The sequence below is a fragment of the Anopheles moucheti genome, chromosome 2, assembly GCF_943734755.1.
Source record: "Anopheles moucheti chromosome 2, idAnoMoucSN_F20_07, whole genome shotgun sequence".
Taxonomy (NCBI): domain Eukaryota; kingdom Metazoa; phylum Arthropoda; class Insecta; order Diptera; family Culicidae; genus Anopheles; species Anopheles moucheti.
The window spans coordinates 48,036,638-48,062,734 of record NC_069140.1 but is presented as its reverse complement, the minus strand read 5'-3'; the positions used below and the strand labels follow the sequence as shown (position 1 = coordinate 48,062,734).

At 43.2% G+C, this 26,097-nt stretch overlaps 2 protein-coding genes across 4 annotated transcripts; both read right to left on the bottom strand.

Moving 5' to 3' along the window:
• Positions 1–314: 314 nt before the first annotated feature.
• LOC128309881 (choline-phosphate cytidylyltransferase B-like) lies at positions 315–14,094 on the bottom strand. Of its 3 annotated transcripts, none has more exons than XM_053046370.1 (5): positions 14,033–14,094; positions 11,212–11,887; positions 4,816–5,001; positions 4,550–4,687; positions 315–3,968 (listed from the first exon to the last, which is right to left on the bottom strand). In XM_053046370.1, exons 2-5 carry the CDS (start codon positions 11,692–11,694, stop codon positions 3,129–3,131), a joined length of 1,647 nt encoding a protein of 548 aa, XP_052902330.1. In that variant the 5' UTR covers positions 11,695–11,887; positions 14,033–14,094; the 3' UTR covers positions 315–3,128. The 3 variants fall into 3 exon arrangements, with proteins under 3 accessions (XP_052902330.1, XP_052902331.1, XP_052902332.1); XM_053046371.1 differs by lacking the exon at positions 14,033–14,094 and adding an exon at positions 13,864–13,943; XM_053046372.1 differs by lacking the exon at positions 14,033–14,094 and adding an exon at positions 13,753–13,797.
• Positions 14,095–14,681: 587 nt separating this feature from the next.
• On the bottom strand, positions 14,682–25,645 carry LOC128299126 (zinc finger TRAF-type-containing protein 1 homolog). The gene is made up of 6 exons (XM_053034996.1): positions 24,590–25,645; positions 17,315–17,373; positions 16,840–17,231; positions 16,541–16,701; positions 16,267–16,469; positions 14,682–16,187 (listed from the first exon to the last, which is right to left on the bottom strand). The coding sequence occupies exons 1-6, from the start codon at positions 25,391–25,393 to the stop codon at positions 16,160–16,162; spliced, it is 1,647 nt and encodes a 548-aa protein (XP_052890956.1). The 5' UTR covers positions 25,394–25,645; the 3' UTR covers positions 14,682–16,159.
• Positions 25,646–26,097: the final 452 nt, after the last annotated feature.

Below are 26,097 nucleotides of genomic sequence, written 5' to 3'. Positions count from 1 at the left end.
AAATACACCACAGACCGTACAGATACTCATGTTTGCCGGTAAGGATTATACAGTATCGGGCAAAATGCTCTACAAACGACCAGTTTTATCATCAAAACTACTATTCACTTTCACCGTCACATTAGGAATGCAGTGCAGAGATTGATAGTGTCGGTATGACGAATGAAAAGGATCTTTCACTATTTATTAAATTAATGTATTTATTTAATAGATATTGACCAAATCAAACTAATGATAGTTCCAGCATGGGAGAGGGAATGGGAGCTTTTGCTGCTCATTACTACCCCACAATCAGTCATTTCGGCGAGCAGCGCTCTAGCTTACTTAGAAGCTAATAACCCTTAGTAGTAAGTATAGCAACATTATTTAATTTACAAGCAAAACGGAAAGAAAATCTCCATTAACACGCAACAATAATATATCCCTAGCCACCGTAATAAAACAAATTCATTGAACGATTTTTGTGTTCTTTATTTTAATGTTTTCCTCATAACAATGTGCTAGCTTTGTAAACTAGCCGGTTGCAATCGGCAATGATCTATTTGCTTTGGATTGTAAGGTGAATTGTGTTGGAATTGCTACGCTACCTACGACACAATTCTCGCAACTGCCGTTATCGGTAGAGCTTGCGGAAAATGCACTACAATCTACGTGGTTATTATGGGAATCGGTGTAACACGGGGTGAGATTTAAGAATTAGGTTTTGTTTGGTTGTCATTTCTCGTTATGGTGCAAAATTGCAAAATTTGCCCTTTTTTTCTTCGTGAATGTTTATCGTTTCAGTCAACAAGGAGTGTGCCGGGATCGTCGGTGTTCGTAATGCATACTCATTTCGTTAATTTCGTTTGCACGCTGTAGTTTAATCATTAACCAACAATTTCATCCACCAACCCCATATACACATTCTATGCAAAAAGTTAACTTTCAAGTTCCGATTATGGTGCAACACATCACTAGTACTAGTCCGCTTATATGCGCAGACACTTTCGCATGGCGCATCGGTTTTGTTCGGTGTAATGGTTCAGCAGCATTGAACGGTGGGCTGACACACGTAGTTACCCCGTCGGTTTCACCGAAAAATCACTATTGAAATGCACGATTTAGAACGCTCGAAGAGAAATCAACTATCAGAATGCGTCTAATAGCAAATATTGTATGATAAGCAACAATAAATTAAAGAGAAAACCCAACACTATCCACAGCTGGCAATGAACGCGACCTTCGTTCGCATTTCATTATAAGAAACCGTACTGCAACCTGGTGCAAAATGTCAGGTTGAAACAAGTAAATAATTAACACTAACTGCCAGCTAACACAATAGTAACAAATCCGTAAAACTACTGACCTCATGCATTCGATAGTGCTGACCAATGGCCAATCGATTCACGCTTGATTTTTGTGGCCACTAAAAAATATAGTACCATCGAGAGTTTATCGCCTTTCAAAACAACATCGAATCATTGCTTACAACGCACCCAAAGATATCACATTTCTCAGTGTGCAAACTAATTGGTACATAAGTTATCAGACTCAAAAAACACCTTTAACCGAAATCTTCGATGTGGAAACTTTTTCTCAACAGTGTGTGAATGTATAGATTTTTCGCATTTTTCTCTCTCCACTATTATTTTCGTCGTAGCGACATACACCCACTACATTACTTTACACGATTCCGCATAGTCTTCTTACACCACAAACCCGGCAAAAAGGACAATAATTTCATACCGATACCGACCTGTCCATTACATTACTACTCTCCTCCACTCACAGCAGATTAGTTACAAATCATGTTTTTTCCACTTTTTGTTGTTGCCATTTTCGATCGTAATAGAAGCAAAAATCAAAAGATACAATAAATATAATTATAGATATAACCTTCGAATAATAATTTAGTGCGTAACCAACCCACGCTTTCCTACGAATTATGTTTGCCTCTGTATTCTTGTACTCTGGCATATTTTGCAAGCATTCAACCTTTAGGCGGGGTACCGTATTTTACCTTCATTACGAACCGCCACTTTTTGCCATTTGTCTAGTCCAATCTGCCATAACTGTTTATGAACGCACATCCCTTCTTCCGTTCGCTTGATCCCTGAGAATGCGTTACATAGCGGTACTAACATTTGCTAAATGATTCGGTTACCTCTGTCGCACTTGTGGATGGCAAAGTGTACCTTCTGCACTCCATTACCAACTAATCTCTGTAAAGAATGTTCGTTTTGTAATTTTTCTACCATGCTTGGGTTACTTTCTCCGTGCAACAAAACGCTTCAAACCTCTCGCTATATTGTCGTGTCTCATCAAAGTTAATACTCAAAAGGATACTCTGGCGAACGCTGCACACACGAGATGGCGGATTGTATAATGTGGCCGATAAATATGATTTAGCGTCATATTTGACTATTTATAGGTAGCTGTAATTTGGCGGGCAAGGGTTTTCAAAGCGTTTAGTTCGTTTCTCTTCACCTAGCTATCGCCTACCAAACCAGTGCACAGATAGTTCAGGTAACAGCAGCGGGCAACAACGCAAATCCGAGGGAAATTCGTACTACACTTGAGAGTAGCTAACGGTAGATGTCGGATTTTCGAATAACAAGCCTGCACAATTTTAAAAAGTTGCGATTTTCATGTCACTGGAGAGTTCCTTGCTTTTAAATCGGTTTAAAATCTTAACCCTTTGCTGCTTTGACATACTGTTTGATTCCATCTAAGGTTGATTGGAGAGAGGAATCCGATGAGTTTAAAAGCGCCAGCCTTAAATAGTTAGAAAGTGTGTCAGAATGCAATGCTCAGCAATATTAAGCAAAGGCTTAAGATTTTAACCCGATTTAGAAGCATGGATTGACCCCCAGTGACAGGAAAATCGCAACTTGTTAAAATTGTGCAGGCTTGTTATTTTAAAATCCGACATTTCCAAATTTATTTCCGCTTACTTTCATGAATCCGATAAAAAAGAGGCCCTTCGGCTCGGAATCATTTGTATATCTAGAGCGCGATTGCTACCGCCCTCTACCGAAACTAATCTCTACTTCCCTGTTGTTCAGGGATGTCAAACTGGTTTGACAGTACATTTCCCCACATCTGTACTAAGTGGACACTCTTTCTTGCCAGCACTCTGGCGCTAATGATTAGTAGTTACGATTGCCATAGCTTCGACTTCCGCTACTACTACTGCTATTGAGCGTGGTGCCGGCACCATTCCCGTCACCGCCAGCCATAAGAGAAATGTTGTAATTGGATGATGGCCTCGAGCGTGTGTCCAGATACGCCTCATCATCGTCGTCATCGTCATCTTCGTCGTCTTCAAGCACTGGCGCTGGTGAACGTGATCCATACAAAGCGTGTTCCTCGTCATCCTCCTCGGAAAGCAGATGGTGGCGATTTCTGAACACATTCGAGCGCTTACTCGGAGGCGAATCGAGCATGGAATCGGGACTTTCCAAATCATCTTCACAATCGTTCAAGCTGTGATTGCTGCCACTGCCCGGACTACCCGGAGGACTGAGGGCCGAACGGATGCGTTGCTTCGAGTCGGACAAAAACATTGAGATTCGCTCTTTGCCAAACATCAGCAGGAACGTTTTAATCAGATCGGTCGATCGTTCTTCCCATTTGGTAATGAAATCGTCCTTGCCCTTTCGCACCTTATCCTTTAGTTCGACCATTTTGTTCTGGAAGCGGAACTTTTTCTCCGACAGGAACGACACGTTCAGCTCCTTGGCTGTGTATCCACGGGCCAGATTGCGACGCACATAAATATCGTAATCCTTCACGATCCGTGCCACAATGTCCGATGTAGACACACCTTCCGTTCGTTCGGTGGCCACAAACATGCCTTTGGCCTTGATCTTTGCATACACATCATTGCAATCGTCCGTGCTGTACGGTATTTCATCGTGGGCCACAAAATCAATTTTATGCTTCTCTATAAACTCATCATCCAACTCCCAGGGAGCATCTCGCACAATCTGAAATGGCAACATCAAATTAAATGTGTTACTCAATACCATTACTCAAATCTTGCATTAATCGTGTACCAATAAAAATGACTTCAACGTTGAATGGAATCATCACGCAATTGGAATTTATACACCAAAAACAGCATTTTGACGCTGATGCAAACTATTTGCGAAATCAAATGGCAACATCGCTGGGATGTTTACTGCGTCAATTTAATAGAGCTACCAAATTAAATCATGAGGACCTCGAGACTACTAGGGGCCACCAACCAATTGACGATCGTATGATCGACTCTTTTGACGGCCTGTCGCCAGGAGATACAGGGTACAATTTTTACGCCCGCGAGAAACCATGTGAGAAGGATGATTTGGCGTGGCAAAACTCGTGTCCCGCTTTGACCATCCATTTCAATTGAGCAATTTTGCTCAATTCCATTCAATCGTGATCTCTTCCGGCAAACGTGTCACAAAACGCCACAAGCCGTTTGTGCGACACATTATTCTAGTTTGGTTGATTGCGGCCAACGCCTTGTGTTTTGTGTGTTGCTCCACTAATCATGCCCAATGCCCATCACCCGGTCGGCAATTACCTCATCAACGTAGCGACAGTGTCGAACCGCTTCGTAACGCTCCTCATCGTTCATCACCGTTCGACCCTTCCGGCTGTGGGTCAGTTTATCGTTGCAAACTCCAACGATCAGGTACACGTTGGGAAAGACGTTTTTGGCCTGAAAAAAAAAAGAACACAACCCGTTAGGCATGCGGTGTTGCCGTTGACGAAACATTTGGTTCTAGGGCGATTCTGATGTTTCAATCGTCGCGGAATGACCGAGTTATTAAAATACGGTGCGCTTACCTGCATCAGCTGTCTCGCATGTCCCTGGTGGAAAAGGTCATAAATACCGTCTGCGTACACTCGAATCATACGTGGCACAGTTCCTGAACGGGCCATCTGGTAGGTTATTTTCTGTGAATAATCGCATCGCTCACGCTCCCTTATAGCGTCCAATTCTGTGGAGTATGGTGCCTGTTTGCAGATGGTCTGTGAAGTATAACAAAAAAATAGCATATTACCATTCGATTACGAAAGCCATCAATTTACGATCCATGTGAATGATGCATATCTAATCAAAACGAATGATATAATTTTGTTTTGGATGGCAAATATTTTTTTTTTAAACCCGCCATTCTACATACGTTGCTCGCTGAATGCCATGTTGACATCTTCCCCAAAACTGGTACCAATGCAATGATCATACGATACCAAATGCAACAAACAACAGATCAACAACGTTTCAACACTGGTTTCACAGTGGCTCTATTTTTAAGCATTCCATCAATTGTAGTAACATCACGTTAAATTTAGCTACAGTTGATGCTCTTCACAACAAACAGGGATGTTGAGTTTCGGTTTGTTGGCATTAATGGCGCATCTACCTAACCAGTTGTGCACTGCCAGCAGCTAATCTCTCACTAAATCGCATGACATTTAGTGTACCGTTGATAACGTCATGGAATCCACCATGGGCACACTGCACATCACTCAGTGCAACAAGTGGCAATGGTAGAGGACGGGTTTTGTAGTACGTTTTGCTTTCATTTACTTTTCATTTCTGTTATGTAGCTGGTCTGCTGGTAGCTGTCTTTGATTACTTCCTTCCACACAACTACAATGCTAGACCTTTGACCGCCCATGCACGCATGGTTTCACTCTGTGTGATTTTTACAGCTGAGTTGGAGGTAATAGTTCCAACTCACAACCACGGCGTGTTGCTGTCGCAACGTGGACGTGATGACATTGAGTGAACGTATTGAAGCAATGAAAAAAAAACTGTTCTTTTAAACTATTATTTTTACGCTGTTATTCAACGAAAGACTGATAACAAAAAAGCCTTACAACATAATTCCATTAAAAGAACAAACTAGGTTTGGTGCTGATAATAAGTGAACGAATTTTTAGAAACAGATTAGAGTAGCTACCCGGACAAGCTCATGCGGAACAGAACGGAAGACGATTAGCAACATCCTATTTCTGGCTAAGCGATAATTATCTCCCTAATGGTCGTCGAAGGTAATGCGCTCAAAGATTAGACCCTTTCGTTTAAACTGATACCCGCAATGACCTTGCTCTACGTGGCGCCCTAGGTACCCTGCGATGGTAGCGCCATGATAAAATACTTAAGATATCAACAATTTCTGCACGGTTAGTACTGTTTGGGACGATATGAATCAGTAAACATCAAGGTGTAAACGAATGAAGGATAAAACAGAATTCTTGAAAGTAGTTTACGTTAATGAGCAATAACTATTAATTGGTTGAATTCAAGCAGCTATACGGGATAGTTCCGTTAACTAAAATTGTACAATCCACAATTCCGCCTCCTTAGTGCGCAAAGGCAACAATGTATTAATCATAAACATAAACTAAATAGTAACTCTATTCTTATATCATTCATGTTCCCCCATTATATGAGCTCTACTACGAATGGATACTAGAAGATGTAAAACATGCGCGAACCAACGCGTGTTTGGTGTCGGAAAAAAATGCGCTTAATGCTCTGCAATGTATAATAATGATGTCAGGTGGGGTATGAGAAGGATTACATAAATTGGCAACAATTCCGCACTGAGACCTACATCTTCAGCAATGCACATTGCCCTGTTCACGCTTTACGTACATAATTTCTATTTTTGTGCAGGAAAAGCTTAAGTTTCATGATAGTAAGTACAATATAATTTTACCACTCTTTAATTTTCTGTTTCGAAACAATATTATCATGTTTCTGTAATCCTTTTAACTTCATAGAATAACAAACTTACGTCCAATCGTTGCACAGGGATTGTGACAGGACCGTCTGGGCTCTCTGTTGGCAAATAGTTGGGTGCCATCGTGGTTTTGTGGAGAAGAGGTTCAGTTTTCTTCGCTACCTTCAATTTGCTTGCTCAGTTAGTATAAGGAACTGATAGTCTTTCACTAAATTTGTACCAAAAATGTGTGCTCTACACTTGATGCACTTTCACCACCGATACCCACACAACGCGGCACTAAAACATCACAATACTGCTCAAAAGTTCCACGTTTACTACGATGCACCAACGAATGTTATGCTTGTGCGAATAATACTGCTGCTGGAGTACGTCTCAACCGTGGTGGAACTTCCACGTAATCACTATAAACACAGATTGGATTGCGATTTTGGATTCCCCCAGCAGAGTGGAGAAGCCACAGAAATGTGACCCCTTTTTTGTTAGACAACGGAACAAAATCACTTAACACATGCGAGGGCCACTGCTGCTGCCAGTTGCGATTGCCGTACGTGAAAAACTGTGCAACTTTCGCACCGGAATGTCGGCGGCACCCAACACACGTAGCGAGGTGTCCCACAGCAAAATCAAACTGCCGTACTCGTACCGCAGCACCGTTTGGATATCGTCTTGTTGTGTTTAGTGTGTGCGGCGTCCGTGGGGTTAGTTTCAAAGCTGCCTATTCGACTGACTGACGGTGAACCAGCACCCGTTCGCATTCGCAGTCAGGGAAAAACTGTTGCGATAGCTCGCGCTCGCAACTGGCAAACGCCGGTGTGGATCGATGTCAGTGCATTAGCACTCGATGTGGTGCTGACAAGACAGGTCTGCCTTATGCGTACGTACCGTACCATAGCAGAACGCACAGTACCCGCGGAACGGTACACACAAATACAAGCATCGGGAAGGCACGACCATTTTCGCGTGAGCATCGGCTACTGCGCAAGGTGCAAGGTTGCGATGTGAGCTTTGCTCGCTCACTGCGAACAAGATCGTACGATCGACTAAAGAGCGGGTGGAAAAATCGCAAAAGGAAAATCGGCTTCACATCCAAAGAGGAACAGAACATTCCATTGTAAGAGCGAAGAACACATCGTACAGTTGCATTTAACTTTACTTGAACCTAAGACAATCTTGAAATAATACCGTACCACTAACTGGATGCTAGTATGACGTCATGATACCGCGAACATCTAATGATCTTCGCGGCGCTACTCTACCACGGACAGCATCACACGCAGCTGCCTCGTCATCATTCGTGGTTTGCCGTCCGATCAAGGCGATATTTTGATTAAACTTTCCGTTTTAACCGGATCTGTCTTGCTGCTGAGTGGCACACCACATTACATCATCGCTTTTATATGTATAAACAGAAAGCTATTTGCACATTAGCTATTTGTATGATTTTAACCAACAAACATTCACCAACCTTCCAACAATAATCCTTTCCATACTATGTACACTTGTAGTGTCAAGTTTTTATGTATTTTTCCCCTAAATACACATTCGTTCACACACACCAGCATAGATGTTGTGAGTCATTATCCTTGTCCTTTTACGTTTACATTTTCAATAATTGGGAAAGTCTTTTGTATACCCGTTTGCTTTAACAATTTGCAGACAAGATGCAATTGCCTCAAGTCATGTACGTTTGAACCCTTCAAATGGCCGTCAATTATTCTCAATTATGACTTACGCCGCCTGCCACCAACGAAACCGCAAATCAGCCAGTTCGTGCAATTCTTATCAAATATTCAGTTCTTATCATTTTTGAAACGGTAAGACGCCCGCATGATACATATTAATGCTGATCCTATGTACCAATCTCGTGTGCCGCTTTTGTCCTTGAACTTGAAAAGTTGCAAACGTGACAAGAAGTTAGCAAAAACAAATGCAAGTGAGCACGACTCTTACCCTGCTGGCACTTTTCTTCTTCACATGCTATCGATTGGTTCGGATTCTAAAATAACTTGCAAACTCTCAGCAAGGCACCTCCACAAATGAACCAAGCTTGATGCTGTTCTTTACTTTGTTCATACTATTTCCTCTCGAAGAAAGTTGAGACCGAGTAGCTACTTTCGCGGGCGAATGACGGGCAACACCGAGTGAGCTAACGCCATCATGTGGCCACTTCAATGTTCTCTGACTGCTGTTCATGTTTCATTGGTTTTTTTTTTCAGAGAGCATAAGGTGTATTTTTCGTTTCCTTAGTCTCTTGTTGTGACTAACCACACACCTCGCTAAAAACTCCACGTCAGACTATCACCAGCCACGCGGAAATAATACACACAAAAAAAAAAACAGACCATTTTCGCACTCTCGGTCGATGTGGCGTGATCGTATGATTGCGCAGAAAATGGTGTACGGCAAAAACGACAAATTGCATCTTGATGGTTGTGGCAGGTGCGGAGAAACCAGAGTGTAGAGCAAAAGCGCCCTGAAATCGTCATCGTCTCTTTTTTCGCAATTTGCTAATGTACAGCATACACAAAAAGGGTACACATGTGTGAATATGCAAGAGCCAAAGAATCACACGCATTCAATACAATTTGTATCGTAAATATTAAAACAAATATAACGCGCCAATGCGACGCGTTTGTTACCCGCTAACATACTTTATAGCTTTTTACCTAATGGTCAATATTTCTACGAGTAGCGTTAAAATTGGGAAGCCCTACCAGCTTAACGAAGTTTAGAACATTAGACAAAACATCGGCACCGGCCTCGGCTTTCTCACACACATAAATCTTAAAGTGGAAAGAAAATCACGCGATCTACGCACATGTTGCACGAGCAGCCAATCAGAGACGGCAGCGTAAGAAAGCCACCCTCATGGGTGATGACGTCGATCGCAGTTGGAATTTGGTCGACCTCAAAACGGAACTAACGCACGGCCTCGCACGCACCCCCAAAATCAAACATACGATGATGAGTGTGCTGATAAGCGCACACGCACACAATCGCTAATTTTGTATATTGGTTTGTTTGAATAATTAATCACACTACATACGTGTTATTTGCTGACTACACGCTTTTTCCTATCTGTTTTCAGCTCTCATGATCGAGATCAATGATTCAGCCCCTGGCCGCAGAGAATGGAATGAAACGTGTCACAATACGTATCATCCCCATGCCATGACGCAATCAGACACATACTGTGGAAGTCGACAAATACGCACAGCACATCAGCGCGCTGGTTATGTATATAGCAGCACGTGTTCTTCGGGAAGAAGGGAAAAAAGTACCCCAAAACGTGCTTGCGCAATCCTGTCAGCCAAAGCTAATCGCCTTCTACATGAGTAGGTTGGGTGTTGGAGGTGTAACACACACGCAGTAAGCATCAGGCCAGACCCTCTAACATGATGTGTTTGGGGTGGTTTTTGATTTTAATTCGCTGGTTAAGTTAAGCACCAGAGGCTTTCGTTGTATTTTCATATTAAATTCTGCCATATACCATGGTGGTTGTTTTTAAGAAACAATTATAAATATATGTAATTCAAACTAAAATGTAATAGACTAATCAGCCACAAATAAATTTATTAAAAATCAACGATGCCAAAATAGTCAATACCGAGGTGTGCTCCAAGGTATGGGTATAAAAAATAAAATAATTGTAGTTTAAAATTCTTATGAACATTTATCATGAAGCAATTAGTCATAATTGAAATTATAGTAAAACAAAAATACGTGACCAGTCGAGTTTAACAAATAAAATGTATATCGATCATTATTATCACGGAAACAGGAGCTGGTAGATGCAACTTTAAACACAGTTCTACTCAACTCCCAGCAAGTAACAAGTTTTTCTTCTGCTATGGTGATCTGTCCGTGTTTACGATCACTAAGCCACCCGGTCCAATGAAACTAACGCTTGCTCGTGCTTCGTCAGCTCTTGGGCTAAACTCTTATCAACTTTCAAAGATGGGGTTTCCTGCGGTTTGCTGGGTCATCTATCGTACGATGTTGTGAGCAATCCCCATTTACCCTTCGCCTGACGTAACGGCGTAGTAATGCATAAAGAAAAATAATAGGTAAAATACATCAGGGAACAAATACTCGGCAAACCTCCAAATCCCCAAACACAGCGATAAGATACGTGCAGCCGTTTCATTACAGACTATCACATGCTAGCTTTAGATTGTCGTAAAAAGTATGTGAACGCGCAATTACCAGCGTACCCGAAATATGCACCACAACTTCACGAATCGATACTGCGTTCCAGTGACGTTCCGATAAGGTTACGGTGATTTGTTTTCATAACATTAGCCTTTGGGGAAAATCTTCGATTTCATCCGTGTTTCTTCCTTGTGCATTCAATTCACACACGTCCATTGATAAACGTAACATTCACGAAACGGTTGGTGCTAATACCTTGTGATAGCGTGTGCAACGCGTAGCAGTGCATGTGGTACGCGTTTCATTATCTGTGTGTTATTCTCACACTTACCACCGGTGGGCTATGCTCGACTCCGCTCGTTGCCTGTTGGCTGGCGAATCCGGATGATGTGGCCACGGAAGATGAACCATTCGACGAAAGTGATGGAGGCGACGCCGGATCGGACGAACTGGGACGTTCCGCTGCTGTTTGGGCGAAATTCACATGTCCATTCTGCGCACCGTCATTGTTTGGCGGCCAGAAATTATCGGCATGGCCTGGTTCGATACCTTCGTCCACGATTCGGATGCTGCTGAAACGCCTGCTGCTGCCGTTCATACTATCAGCGGTACCATCAGCTGACACAGCCGTAGCAACATCCTGTACCTGTGGCGAAAGCTGTTGCTGCTCCTGCGTGGCCAATCGATCTTCCAACTCTCCGTTTGGGTCGATCGTGATCGAAACCGTCTCATCGATTGTCAAGCGACCGGTGCTGCTGGTGTTAGCGCTGCCTGGCATATCACTCAAACTGTCACGTGGTCGTTTGCGCGACATTCTCACGGGCGTCTGCTGCGGTGTCGCGGTGAACGATGCCAGTTTAACGCCACACGTTGGTTCTTCCACGTGCCCCACACAAAGGCCAGTAACAGCTAGTGTTTGTCTGCTATGTCCGACACCAGACGGCGTAATTGAAGCGTTATGCGAACACCAGCAGGAACTGTCCTCAAACAGGATCCGGCACTAATCCCTGTGAAAATTGAACAAGAAAGGGTAGTACCCTGCATGTTAGAAATGGTTGTGTAGTTTTATTACATGCATAATATAATTGGATAATTTATGATGAAACAACGCGGACGGAAGGAATAGGGCACCAGGATTGACAAGGTGCGTCGTAAAAGGCCAACGTGAGGCGGCGGTGACAAATAATCTATTCTAATGTCATCAACCGACAACACTATTATGATTCGCATCATCTTCGAGATGCATGAAGGATCCGACTGATTTAAAAGGCACATGTACGGGACAGCTTCAGTAGTTTCGCTCCTATCGGTACACATGCATCCACGATTGAACGCCACGTGACATTTTAAGCGACCTCAATCACAATCGAAATATTCGAACAACGAATTGTTCTTAGCCATTTGCGAAAATTAACGTATACCGCCTGACGATCTGGCCATCACCGTCAGAAGGTTATTCGCGACAAAGTTATCACCTTTCACATGACTAGCACGAATCGTAATCGCGTTCATTAGCACAAACCTAGCTAGCGATGGTAGCCACGGCGCTACTAGAACTCACAGGCCAGAGCAATTATCAGAATTCAGATTTAATGCTTCACTTTACACGATGCAAAAGCAATCGCCAGTCCGTCACTGTCTTCTTATCGAGAGTTCTGCGTCCTCGCTTGAAATAAATATAGCAAACTTTCCGTTTCATACTCGTCGTACTCGTCGTACATACCGTTCCTAAAGAAAAGTACAGATGGTTTAGTATCAATTTGAATTTCACTCATACGAACATAAAGTATGTCAGGCATGTGCCGGTAATACATATAAAGATGGTACTAACAAAATGTACCGAAACAACTTACATTACGTTGAACACACATTGTAAGTATAAAAAATTTCCCTATATTTGCATTTCAAACAAGTGATGTATCGGTTGAGCTGAACAGGCGTTACAAAACAGATTTCAACTGTGGCGCTGACGAATTTCCGTGAGTGAATGACTCATCCTTTATATGCCTAAATTTGCCTTTCAAAAACCACGTGCCGGTTGGACTAGTTTTGTGCTCCCACTCAATATTCCCACACCTAGACCTTGCGGACCATGAACTCGTCGGACGAGGAACCAGTTTCAAACTGCAGCCGTACAATAGTGGTTCATACCACCTCCCACCGAACGGTGCTGGTTGACTCCTTCGTTGCTTGGATGATGGAATGCGGATTCCGGAGCAATTCCATCGAGGACGCACAGCTTTCCGACTTCACTTCCACATTTCCATGGTATAATGCGAAGTCTTTTCAGCCTGGTGGAACCGTGTTGGAACCATATTTTCGCTTTGGAACAGTTTTCACCTTGTACGCATGATGAATACTGCTAAGTGTAAAATTGATAAGATCATTACCTTTGAAATGGTTAAACATAAAGTTTTTGGAACAAATGCAGTTAACTTTTATAGCCATAGTAGCAGCATCCTTTTCAATTGCGCTCTGCTGATAATTCATACGAAGGTAGGTAGACTGCAGAGCAGACTGTGGTGGAAAAATCGTACGATTGCGTCATACGGTCATCACGCGCAGTCAGCCGTTGTGTTGTGACGATGTTTGTATTTGTTATTACCGGCCGTATACTAACTTTCAGACAAGACGAGACCAGCGCAAAGGTGGAACTGCGTTAGGGCAAAGCCAACCCCCGTATTGGGTGGCCAGAGGTTCCGAGAACAATCGTACGATGGCTAAAATGCTGCCGCGCAATAGCAACAACAACAAAAAAACACCCTTCATTCGCGTGTCGGTGTGTGTACATGTGCGTGTGCTTGAGATCGATTTCTGAGTCACGCAGCAGTCGCACGTCCATAATATACGGGAAAATAGGGTTGTAGGTGACCTGTTTCCATCGATTTCTTTAATTTCACCCAGTCGTGTGATGCCCACCGTCCAAAACTTTCGTGCCACAACAGCTCAAAAAATGGCCATCTATTGCTACACAGTCACTCACGGTGCTTATCACGACTTTGACCGGATCTGATCTTTAACCCGGATGCTCAGCAATGCTCGCGATTGAAGCTATTTTAGGGTTACACTTGTTATTTAATCACCACCAGCTTCCCGAATTATCTGCAGCTGTTTAGATCTACGCTAATTTGCGATTTTTCCCACTTCTTTACCTTCCAGAACGCTACAAACTCGGAAGATGTTGCGGTTCACACGTCAACACACACTGTTCGAATGAAAGGCTGTGTCATTTCGGCATTTTTGACAGCTGTAATCTAGTGGCCGAAGCGAGCCGAACGTAGCCGAAGATTCGAACCAGAAAACCGAAGCGTGCGATGCATTTTCGACACGGAATGACCGTTATTAACGGTTTTCGAAATAGGCTTTTCAAATTAAAAAAAACGTGGACACAGAAAGGATAGCAGGCCCGAATTGAGGTGTATTAAAGGCATTGATGCGTGATTCGACAGAACGACTACTCATTTCGGTATAATTAAAGGCTATAGGAGAAAATGTCTTTATTAACATATCTGCTCCTACAATAATTCTTCTAAACAACATTTCCAGCAAGTTCATCTCTTCTTGAGCATGTTCCCAAATAGCCAAACTGATTCCTTCATTAGGACAGGACAAGAATATGCTCCATCAACTACAAACATTTGCCAATAAGTAACAAAACAGTTGTTTCTTTCGCTAGTCCTTCTATGGAAAACATAATTGTGAAACGCATACCTTAAAACTAATTTCTTTCATTATGCAAACGAAACAACGGTCATATTAACATTTAAAGAAACAAAATATATTCATTCTTACTTTCCTAGCAATTAGATGCATGACAGCGATAAGAGAATATTGTAAAAAAAACTATTTTACAGACAAATTTGGGTAAGTTTGAGAAAAAAATACATATGAATATAAAAAGCTCTTGGGCACATCTTATCACCTAATGCATGTTTTACATTGAAAAATTACGAAAATAAAAGATGCAACACGCTTGTACCGGTCGGTTGTGTGCACGAAAAGTACCCTACTCGACGCTCGTTTAAGCTAACGGTCAGTTGTCTTTTAGTTGGTTGGTTGATATTATTTCCGGAAAATTACGTACGAATATGTAGCCACTCCGTGTTCATTACATTTCAATGATATTATCGCCTTTTTACAAAGAGCGCTGCATGTTCATTCTCTTCGCTTATCTTTCAAAGTTGGGTTTCCGAGGTGTTTGCATGCGTGTGCTTTCAACTTAATAACTAGATAATCATTTCAACACAAACAAACATATCAAATAAGTTCAAACTTTACTACTAGTCTGCCTCACCTCAGACACTGTCTCTCACAGTAAAAAGGTTTCGTCAAGGTGTGTTTCTCCTGGTTGCTCGCGAACCCTTGCCTGCTTATTCAATCTTTGCAAAATTCATGTATCACACTGTTCTGAATTTATATAAGCTTACCGTTCTCTAATATACGCTTATGTGGTAAATCGTTAAGATAGATTAGCAATAACTCCTTCCAATAACCGTAACAAGTATTACCATAGGGAGATGATAAAAGAAAAACAAAACCTCCAAACAAAACTGGAGCTCCATTTGTAACGATATCATCGATTGCAATCGAATTATCTGCACGGTTCGGTGTAATGTAATCTAGTTTACTGCTAATTATTTGCATGCATTATTTTTACTTTAAACGTGAAGATGGCAACGTAATACTAATCTTTATCTCAAAGCATACCTTAGCATTAGCTACGGGTCTTCGAGCGATGAGATAAAACCAGCTGATCCTACATTCACTGTTTGAAGGGCTATAGCACATTATAGGTTGGTTTGTTACTTTTGTTTGAGCTGTTCAAATGTTTATAAACCGCTGAAAACTGTTATTTTTTTTTTTTGTTGCAAAACAAAGTACAATCTTTGCGGGGATTACTAGTATAGCAGAACATACACTGTGTCCACATTTTTTTGGTCCTTCTTCGCGTGGGCAAAATTGCACAATTTAAGCTGTGCCGTTACGCACAATAAAACGCCAGAAACTAACATTTTCTTTTCCATTTCACGTTATTGTAAAATACAGAAGCACAAAACAAAAAAACCCCATTTCATTTGCAGACCATTTTACATAAATGGGACAAAATATCACGCTAGGCAATGATCAACTGTGTGTGCAACTCAATTTGGGATACAAGGTTAGTTATCAGAACAGTATGCGATCATACATATATATATATATATGTTGTAATCAAACTCCGAAGCTGTGGAGCAATTATGCGTTCCTCACGTTGTCCACGCGCCGCTCCGTTGCTGTTCTTACTTGGAGGCCAAAAACATAATTAACCTGCAAAATAGAAGCACGTGCATACAATTAGTTTGCTTTCAACGGATGCTCCACCGCGTCCTTTTGCAAGATACTTTACCGGAAATTGATTGCCTTGGCCGCTAGCAGCCGGTTACACTCGGCAGTGTCCGGCAGGGGCAGCAGCTTGAACGGACTTTCCGTTTCCGTATCGGCAAAATCGTGCTTGTAGATTTGCGTGTCAACCTTAATATCGGAAAATGGACCGCGAAGCACAAAGAAGTGCATCGGCAACGGGCTCGTTGTTTTGGATTTCAGGATGAGCTGCGGCAATTAATTGTGCAATCAATTAGTGAGCGATACATTGGACCCGAACGGCTTCCATTCCACCGTACCTGATAAGTAATGTCGCGCTCGCAAGACTCGTGCGGATCGCGCTGGCTTTTGTTGATGATCGCCTTCACTACCCACTGATGATTGAAGGCAGAGAAACGACTCGTTTCATAGTACAGACGATGAACGTACTCATCCGTTCGGTACGGTTTCAGTTGCAAATCTATATGGTGGAAATAAAAAGGAAATTGGTTTAAAATTATCCATAAAAAATCATTTCAATAAAGGTGAAATGGTCACAGATAACTCTTTCTCTCTCTCTATCCCTCTATTTTGCAGTTTGCATTTCGTATGCATGTACCGTTAAAAATGATCTTCTCATAGCTCAGCAAATCGATCAGCGTGAGGAACAGTTTCTTATCCTCGGCCGCCTTTACATCATGTGCCTGCAGAGCTACCATCACATCAGCGCCAGACTTTCGCGGATGGGCACAGTTTCCCTCGTGCGTGGACACCTCATGTATTGGGCCACGCCATTGGCAACCGATGCGTGCATACTTGCAATCCGTCGGGCGATCCTCACAATCGGTGGATTCGTGATAATCGATCGATTTGTTCGGAAACTCCTTCGAACAGTACTGACATTCGGCCGGCAGCTCCGACACGGCTTTCTCGACCGCCAAATTACGCGACGAGTTGTTCTTGCTGATCTCTGTGCGACAATTCGGACAGGTGGCGTTCTGATCGCGCAGTCTGCAATGGAACGTGATCGGTAACGGTGGGATACATTTACTGCCGATGATCGACGGAACCAAACGAAACGGAATCCAACTTACCTTCCGTCGGCCAGCAGATGGGTGAAGCATCCGGCGCACATCAGATGTCCCATCGAGCACTGAAGCGAAGCACAAGTGCACAACAATAAAATGAAGAAGTAAAGAGAGAAAAAGAAATAAAAAAGAAACACATCGATTAGCGAATCACACAGCCAACGGACAGTCAGATGCAAGGGTTGAAGAAAACACCTGGAAAATGGGAAAACGCCATTTGGCGGCGCGGTTACGTATGCTGAAAATTGGAAAAAAAATCATATCAACTTGCAGCGACGCAACTAGCACATGACAAGAAACGACGCGCATTTAGTTGAACAAAAAAAAAACACACATGAAACAAAACCAAACTTGTGCCAATCATTTACTTTACGCTAATAAACATCGCTGCAATAAGAGAAGAGAAAGAGAGAAAGAGAGAAAAATTGTAGAAAACCCTGCAAAGTGTACGTAGAACGTTGATTATTTAATTTGCTTGTTTTGTTTATTTACTATCATAAATCGCTCGTGAGCGTATGCGACTCCTAGTAAGCCAACAGAGTTCAATCATATCATGTGTGTTCTAAAGCATCCGCGCGTTTTGTTACAATCATTTACTGAATATTTAAATTCCGAAAGGACGATGCACGGACGAGATTTTACACAAACATATATGTACAAACACACACACACATACACACAGAGTTTTGTCAAACATTTGTCACGGTTACCTAACCTAGCTTAACAACCACATATATTTACATATCTGCTTTATGAGCCACTCATCGTGTATGGTACAATTTTCCAAATCGCAAATAAATTTGAGTGAAACTATCATAGCAACCCGTTCCCAACCTTTGCCATTCCCATCCAACCATACATTACTGGAGCGTGTGTCTACTGTGATTTATCCCAATGTTTCCCGCCTTTTTTTTTTGGTTTTCTTTTTTACCCAAAGAGACACACGCACCACCTATCTCAAAACATACAACAACCTGTGGGGGAAAAAGAAAAAAGAAAGAAAAAGGAAAAGACAACTGGATTAAATTTGTTTAGCTTGTGTGTTAGGGCGACGATTTTGCCCAATCGATGACCCACGATGTGCCCCAAAAGTACAAATTGCAGTAAAGAAACATTGCAGACCACACAGATACCTTATGGCTTTTGTGTCGTGTTGGTTGTTACCTACTGTCAACTGAGCGGAAGCCAGCGCACGTGGTTTTTTTTTATTTTATTTGGGGGAAAGGCGATTTCTCAACAACAACGTGTGTGCTTCATGTCGCTTCATCGTCGCCGGGCGGACACTTTCATTCGGACGTATGAATACACAGCAGTTGGGGTGGACCGAAGGACACAACGAGGAATGAGTTTTTTTTTTATGTTTGTATGTTTGTTTGTTAGAAAAGAAAACAAGTCTCAGTTCTGTTTAGTACCGGCCCTTTAAGCCATGTTTTCATTTTTGTCGTTTATTTTAACTATTTTTTGTGATTTCTATTGTTTGCTTTTTTTTTTGCACTTCGTTACACAGAAGTTTTACAGATTATCATCTTGTGCACTTATTTTTTTTTGTCGTTTATCACTTTTGTTTTTTTTTTGTTTGTTTATTTTTTTTTCATCTCCTTTTTTCATATTTGATTTGATTACTGCAAAGCACGCATTTGACGAAGACGTACAGGAGGAAACTAACCACACTTAAAGTAAGCTATATCCAACATTCAACTTTTACTAACAGTAACGATATACTTTTCCTAAACTAACTCATAGTAATGGTCGATTAAAATTTGCTAACCCAAAAAAAAAGCTAATCATATTCAATGTTTCACCAAAACGCATTTAATTCGAGCACTGTTTAAGTATACATCGCTTTAGCACAAAGTCAAATCACATCATATAGATTCCTGCTCTGTTCTCCTGCTCAATTGCTTTGTATGTATTTAGAGTACTATGTCCAAACCTTTACAGCAGTGCTCCTTCAAGTAACGTTGTATAAGCGGTGTGTACATTGTTGCCTGTCTTCCTTTTTAATAATCGTTGGTATTGCTGTTTGAACTGAAGTAACTGATGTAGAATAAAATTCGGCTGGTTGGTTTCTACGGTCGTTTAGCTAAACCTACTATACGCTGCTGCTGTACATCGTCACTCAGTACAAAACACTCTATTGCATCACTACAAATGTCACCACATTTCGCCTTGCTGCTGCTGTATACTGCACATATAGCTTAACATGCCTTCCTAGCACACTACACACCCTGTCACACTCAAGTAAACACACGCTCGCACACTCATCCAGTTCCGCTGAACACTTCCAGCAGAAGTTCCACCCTACACCCTACTTGGAACGGTGTCCATTCCACTAATGCACAAACAATGTGGAAATCCTCCCCACCACCGCCCAACCCAACCCACCCCATTTCCATCACCCACCATTCTGAAGCCACTTCTCACCACCCCCCCGTCGCATCCAATCGACCTTTGAGTGAACGAGAAAAAAAAACGCTCGCTTACACACACACACACACACACACTTTCGCACATACAAACACACACACACACACACTCACATTGGTTTGAAATTTAACTCCACATCGGCACAAACAATGATCCACCCAGCCCGTAGTGGAAATGCAAGGGCAAAGTCAGCGCTACGGAATGATGATGAACAACAGTGGGGAAACTCGACCGAACTCGGTTGGTGTGTTGTTCGATACCACCCGTGACCTTGACTGATCCACTTGAGCATGGACGGTAGGGGCAGGTCGGCAGTTCGAAGCAGCGAACGCACGGTCCGAGGAGCAGGGAGAGAAATTATCATCCGAAAGCTTGTCGAGGCTGTCCATTAACAACTTAGCGCATCTCAAGGAGGCAACGTTGAGAGCAGCGTTTTCAAGTAGAGTTCAAGTATGCGCTGAGCATAACGATCGCTGCAGCCGCGAGCGTTTGCACATCAACATCAAAACCATCCAGGCCTTTAGGCGCTCCCGATTCTTTCGATGCCTGCTAAAATAATGTTGAAATCTGAACTTTTCGTTAACATTTTTGGGGAAATTAATGTTGAAAAGAGATCACGAGATCAGGTGATCTTCTAGTGGAAAGTTACAGCAAGGATAGGTCTCAAAACGTTTTATGGCGATCCTTTTTCTTATATTATCCATAAATAAATTCCCGTTTAATGTTGCATCCCAAAAGGTTGTTAAACCTGGACGAGCGAATCCAGAGCACACGAGTGAGTATCGATTGCGTGTGGATAGTGCTGCAGATGTACAAGGAACCACCTCCAACTCATTGGAGTTCTCAAGAGGTCTAAACCGATCAACTAACAGCAAACGCGTATGAATGGACAAGTGCAGTCAATCGAATTCCATTGTGCAGCCAATTACCGAGGGTGAGCTCGGCCATGTGTAGCGAACTAAAGAACATACGTACAACGAAGAACCAGATGTACAGAGAACAAGACTTTCGATGTTTGCACCGAAGATATTTGGAGTAGATGCTGCTGCTAATAATAGAGTAGAGGAAAATGATTTTATTTCCCAACACTAGCATACCGATGCTTGAGCATCAGCTGCTATCGAACCATGACGCTCGCAGTTCGCCTGTGATTTCGAACGTACTGTCTGGGCCGTATGGTCTTAACATGCTGCCTGCAGGAAACGACAACTCCGGTCTGTGCTTACATTTGAAATTCCATCACTGGGTCCGGTCCCGCCCAGTACCGGTTTGGGTGAGAGCTGACATCAGAAGCTTCCTTTTTATAGTGTGTTTTACTATTTTTGGAAAAGGAACACGACCGGGCATATGGTGGCCTTCCCCCCTCTGATGGCTATTAACTCCAGCTAGTTGTGCATCTTGCGCATAGTTTCGCGAGTTCGTAATTGCGTGAATTTAGCTCAATCCATCGGCGAGAGGCGTCGCCATGTCTGGGGGAGGGAGCCCCCCATTTGCTAAAGAAGGTCAGCTCATCCGCAGAAGAGGGATGTACAGGGGGTGACTGTAATACCATTTTTAACACAAACGGTACCAAATTTGTGTTTAAAATTGAAAATATTCATCGCCTGCGGTGCGTTGCGTACAGATTCTACAAACACTGGATGGAGAGCTATAACGTAATTGCGTTGTTGCCTTTTTGCACCCATTCATTTGGGTGTGAATGCGTCACCCCAACGCACACTACCGCCGTAGTGCACAGCACGCGTTCCACTACCATTTGCACGCGGGTTTGTTGTGCCGTGGTGCCCCCACGAAACGGAAACGTTCGTCAGGGGTTGCGTTCGAATCAGCTGTTCACCGTCACTGGTGCGGGGTGTGTGCGCGTATACGCCGTACCCACGCACACATCTACCGGTTGAGGGGGGGGGGGGGCGGTTTTGTTAAAAGCTGTCCCGGGTTGTTACTGCGCAGCTGTGCGAGAACAACACAGAAACAACACAGGGCCCCAAACCCCGAGGAGTGCCACTGCTGGCCTCAAATTTGCCCACCGTTGTGTGCTTTCACTCGTGGCCTCTTTTGTGGACCCGTTCAAGTGTGTGGCTAGAGGAGCCCAATCGTAAGCACACACACATATATCGAAGCTTTTGGCATCCATTTTGCTCCTGCACAAGTGTGTGCCCCTGAAGTGAAACATTCGTACTCGCCAGTGCTCCCCAATGCACCAATACTACGGAACGCTACCTTCGCAGTACGCATGAATTATTATGCTTGAAGGGTGATTCCGAGAACTCGAAGAAATTCCGTTCATTCCCGTTGCACGATCAGCTGTGTGTTTGCGGTTTTGCACGTTAACGGCGAATGACGGGGATGATACGGCAAGCATCTGTTAACGTTGATAAACGAACGCCCTTTGATCTGCGATCAACGTGAATTTGACGCCATTTTGAAACCTATGCACCACACACTGCCGATTCCGATTGTATGTGCAGTGAGGCAATAAAAATACGAAAAAATGCTTAAATATGCTAATCAAATCGCATTCGTTCCGAGCAGAATTAGCGCAACAAATCACTACTTCCCAACGCCCACAAAGTGGCCCACTCGTCAGCAAAGAGACGGCCAAGTGGCAAATAACCGAAAGGTAACGTCCTTGGACAACGCTCTTGAAATGTAGCAGCATAATCCGTCGGTCGGACACGTTGATTCTGTATATTGTTGGTCCCTGCCTTGTGACAAACACTCCGCTCGACATAAATAAGAAACAACGAAAAAGGACGTGCCTCGTTCGCAACGACGACAGGCATTTGCTGGGGTAGTATTCGAACCGACATTCGAACGCGGTCTGAGCAAAAGCAAATCGTTTCACCTTTTGTGCGCATGTGCTTGCATTGTTGTCTTTCCCCATGTTGTCTTGGGGCGGTGTTGTGGACACGGGCTAGAAGAAAATCGTTTCCACGCTCGTCGTACGCTTTAAAAATAGTCCTTTTCAAAACTGTGAACGAAATTGGTCCAACATATAACCCGTTTGAAACCCGAGACCTTCCCCATATTCTCGTAAAATAACGGTTCTTAAACCGTTAAATTGTAAGGTTTCTTAGTGTTATATAAATTCGAATGCATGTTCACAACATTGTATTTATTGATTTAGGGCACAAATCAACGACAGGGACATCCCTTCATGTCTCGAAGTGTACGCAACACAGGCGTTATATTGTTCTCGTAATATTTTTGAACTTTTCTTCCTTCTTGTTGCTAAACACAAGCAAAGGAAACGGCATCTCTGCGGGGCTTTCATCATCAAGCCGTCATCAAGAAATGACGGAGAAGAAAATTCCTCACGCTGTTGGTATTGCTTGAACGGACACCTGCTACAATTAGAAAGTCGCAGGCGAAACACGCGATCTTCACTTCTGCCTCGTCAAAGATATGATCGATCATCCGTTATAACCTGCTTTTCCCGTTCAACTTCCAATTTTGGTGATGGTGAATCGTTTGCGCGAGTTGTGGCGCGTTGCTCGTTGAAAGTTTCTGCAAACGCTCACTTGGCTTTTAGACCGATCGCCAAAAATGACAAAATTGTGTCACTGTTCCAGGTCAAAACTGGGGGTCTCCATTCATCAAATTAGAGTACTAAAGATGATTGTTTTTTTTTGTTGCTAAATGTATGTGGGAAAAATGGCTTTTGATGAGACGATGGACGGAAAGTCATGCAAATTGCAACCAATGCTTCGTGTTCCACATGTTTGATCCCATCTTAGCGCATAGCGCACTAGTCACGGGCTAGGAAAGATGGCTACATGTGCGCAGCCAAAGCATAATGCACACTCTCACACCCTCGCAACCCATGTGCCCATTGGCTGCAGCTGGGCTGGGTCACTAAATTTAAACACAGCGGTGCACGTGTACGGCACACGGATCGCGCCATGTGCACCAAGTGCCAAGATGCAGCCATGCTTTCGTTTCTTACTTGTGGAATCGTAAACCATTCAAGGGCCACAAGGTTAAACAAAGCTACATTTTGTTTAACTTTAATGGTACCATTTTTTTAATTATTAACCTGAAACACAAACAAGCTACCTAATTCCACATTGCAAGCGAACAGTGGAATTGTAACTTTACCGTTGTTCAATCTACCCAACCTGAACCCAATACCTGAAACGAAACGAATGTACAGCGGGAAAATGTCGGCGAAATTTTGTTTTATTTGCAAGAGCAGAAAGGAAAATGTAATAAAATTCAAAACTTAACAGAAAATTTGAACAAAAACAAGATAATGTAGTAGAAATGAGAGTAGAAAAAAAACAAGCCTTTAGTATTATAATAACTGCAAAAAAAGGACCATCTAAGTTACGTGAGCAAAGGTGCAAAACGATAAACAAAAAATAAAAACGCTAGAAATTTTAACTGTCTGCCCAATTAACGTTATCGTTAACGTTGCACGATTTTTTGTCAAACCTCAAGTGTATGTTTTTTGTTTTGCACAAGAATGTAGAAAAAATAAGCATACGAAACGATAGGAAATAATCTACAACAGAATAAACAGAAACAGAAACGCTCTATCAGCTATTTTAGGGGAAAACGTCAACGTTTATCATTGAAGCACGAAACCAAGATATATGAAGCAAAGGAAATGCCAAACATAAATGACCAATGGAGAAAAGGGAAACAAAAACGCAGGATGCGTTGCATCCAGTTGGAAGGGAAACAGATAACGGCAAGGAAATAGTGAGATACCAAAATGAGTAGGATAACCAAAAGCGCTTGAAGGAGTAGAAGGTCATATTGGGGTGTTGTTTGACAAGTTAAGAGAATGTAAAATGTTACAGTTGAACTTTTTTTCTCGCTACATTTGATGTCTTTAAAAGTTGTATTTACCTGGTACATGGCGGTCCGCGGCAGGTCCAGACAGACGGCGCAGCACAGTATACCGCCGAGGCGGAGTTCCAGCTTTTCGACCTTTGCGCTCGGTTTGTCGACTTTCTTGCGCTTCGCCTCCGGTTCACCACAGTCGTCCCGTTCGTCGGCGGGTCGACCATGGATCGTGGTGCCCACATTGCGGTTGGCCGGAGCCTGCTTGGGAGTTTCGCGGTGCAGCAGCTCCAGCGGTTGCTGCTGCACATTGGACGACGACGACGACGACGACGAGGACGAGGGGGTCGCGGATAGCGTGATAAGGGTGGGGGTCTGTTCGCCGGTGGAAGGTACGGAGGACAACTGTGAGCTAACAGTCGGCGCACCGGTGGAGGATACGTTGGACGAAGAGGATGGGGCGGCCGGGGCCGAAGAGGACGACGGTTGCTGCTGGCTGTTGCCATTGTTGTTCGCGATCGAGGCACGATGATGAGCGATATTTATCATCTCGTTCAGCAGCAGATCGGAGGCCAAGCTCGACTGGCGTGTGGTTTGCGAGCTGGTCGTGGCACTGACCGAAATCAAAACCGTCGGCGATCGTCCGCTGCTACCAGTGCCGGTAGTCGGTTCGACGGTGCCGGACACATTAGAACCAGACGACGTGGCCACACTCGAGGACGAAGCGGACGATGACGACGAGGACGAGGATGACGAAGAGGAAGCGGAACTTCCCGGATCGCCCGCACCGGTCGACATCGTGTTGATGACGTTTAGGTTCATTAAATGGGCCGAACTGGCTGTGGGCGTTTCCACCAAACTATCTGCCATGATAACCAGCTAACCGTATATGCCCAGTAGAAACAACTGTGAAAAGTTTACTTTTTTTTTTTTCGTTTATAAAAATCCCCGAAACACTGCACAAATGCACAAAATGGCGTAACACACTCGAAAGAAAATTGTCCTCTTGCGTTCAGTGCCTACTACGATTGATCTGTGTTTCCCTTTATACACTCGCACTACTTGCTCTGATGTAATGTTTGTGTTGGTTTTATGCTCGGTAGAACCGTTTTGAACGACACATTGGGAGTAAAAATGGCTGGAGGGAAGAAAAAAACAACAACAAAGCAATGAAGGATTTTGTTTTGCCTGCCTTTGCAAACGTCTGTCGATACTTTCAACTAGTAAACTGGGTTATGTCAAGTGCCCTTTAGCTACCGAACGAGCAGGTAACGACGAACTACCACTGTCCCGTTCCCTTTTTTCCTTTGCCCTTAAAGCTGGAAGTTTCTTTGTTCTAGCCTCCTTCTTAAGAATCCTGGTCCTAGCCCTTTTTCAGCGAATTTACACGCGACCGCGAACCACCACCAACACGCCTCCCGTTTTGCGAACTCTACACTCACGCACGCGCGTCACAGCCTTATGTCATGCTTGAAATGCCTCGACAGAAAATTATTCACCAACGAGCAACCGGAAGGAACCCATTAGTTTACGGGCACTGCAATCGAATGCGGCCTGCTCAACCTACACCAACG

Excerpts from the sequence above, each read along its gene's own strand:
- LOC128309881 (XM_053046370.1), bottom strand. The coding sequence starts at position 11,694 with ATGTCGCGCAAACGACCACGTGACAGTTTGAGTGATATGCCAGGCAGC. Across the intron at positions 5,002-11,211 it reads TCGAGCATAGCCCACCGGTG|ACCATCTGCAAACAGGCACC; the intron begins GTAAGTGTGAGA and ends TATACTTCACAG. Across the intron at positions 4,688-4,815 it reads ATGCGAGACAGCTGATGCAG|GCCAAAAACGTCTTTCCCAA; the intron begins GTAAGCGCACCG and ends TTTTTTTTTCAG.
- LOC128299126 (XM_053034996.1), bottom strand. The coding sequence starts at position 25,393 with ATGGCAGATAGTTTGGTGGAAACGCCCACAGCCAGTTCGGCCCATTTA. Across the intron at positions 17,232-17,314 it reads CATCTGCTGGCCGACGGAAG|ACTGCGCGATCAGAACGCCA; the intron begins GTAAGTTGGATT and ends GTTCCATTGCAG. Across the intron at positions 16,470-16,540 it reads AGCGCGACATTACTTATCAG|CTCATCCTGAAATCCAAAAC; the intron begins GTACGGTGGAAT and ends TAATTGCCGCAG.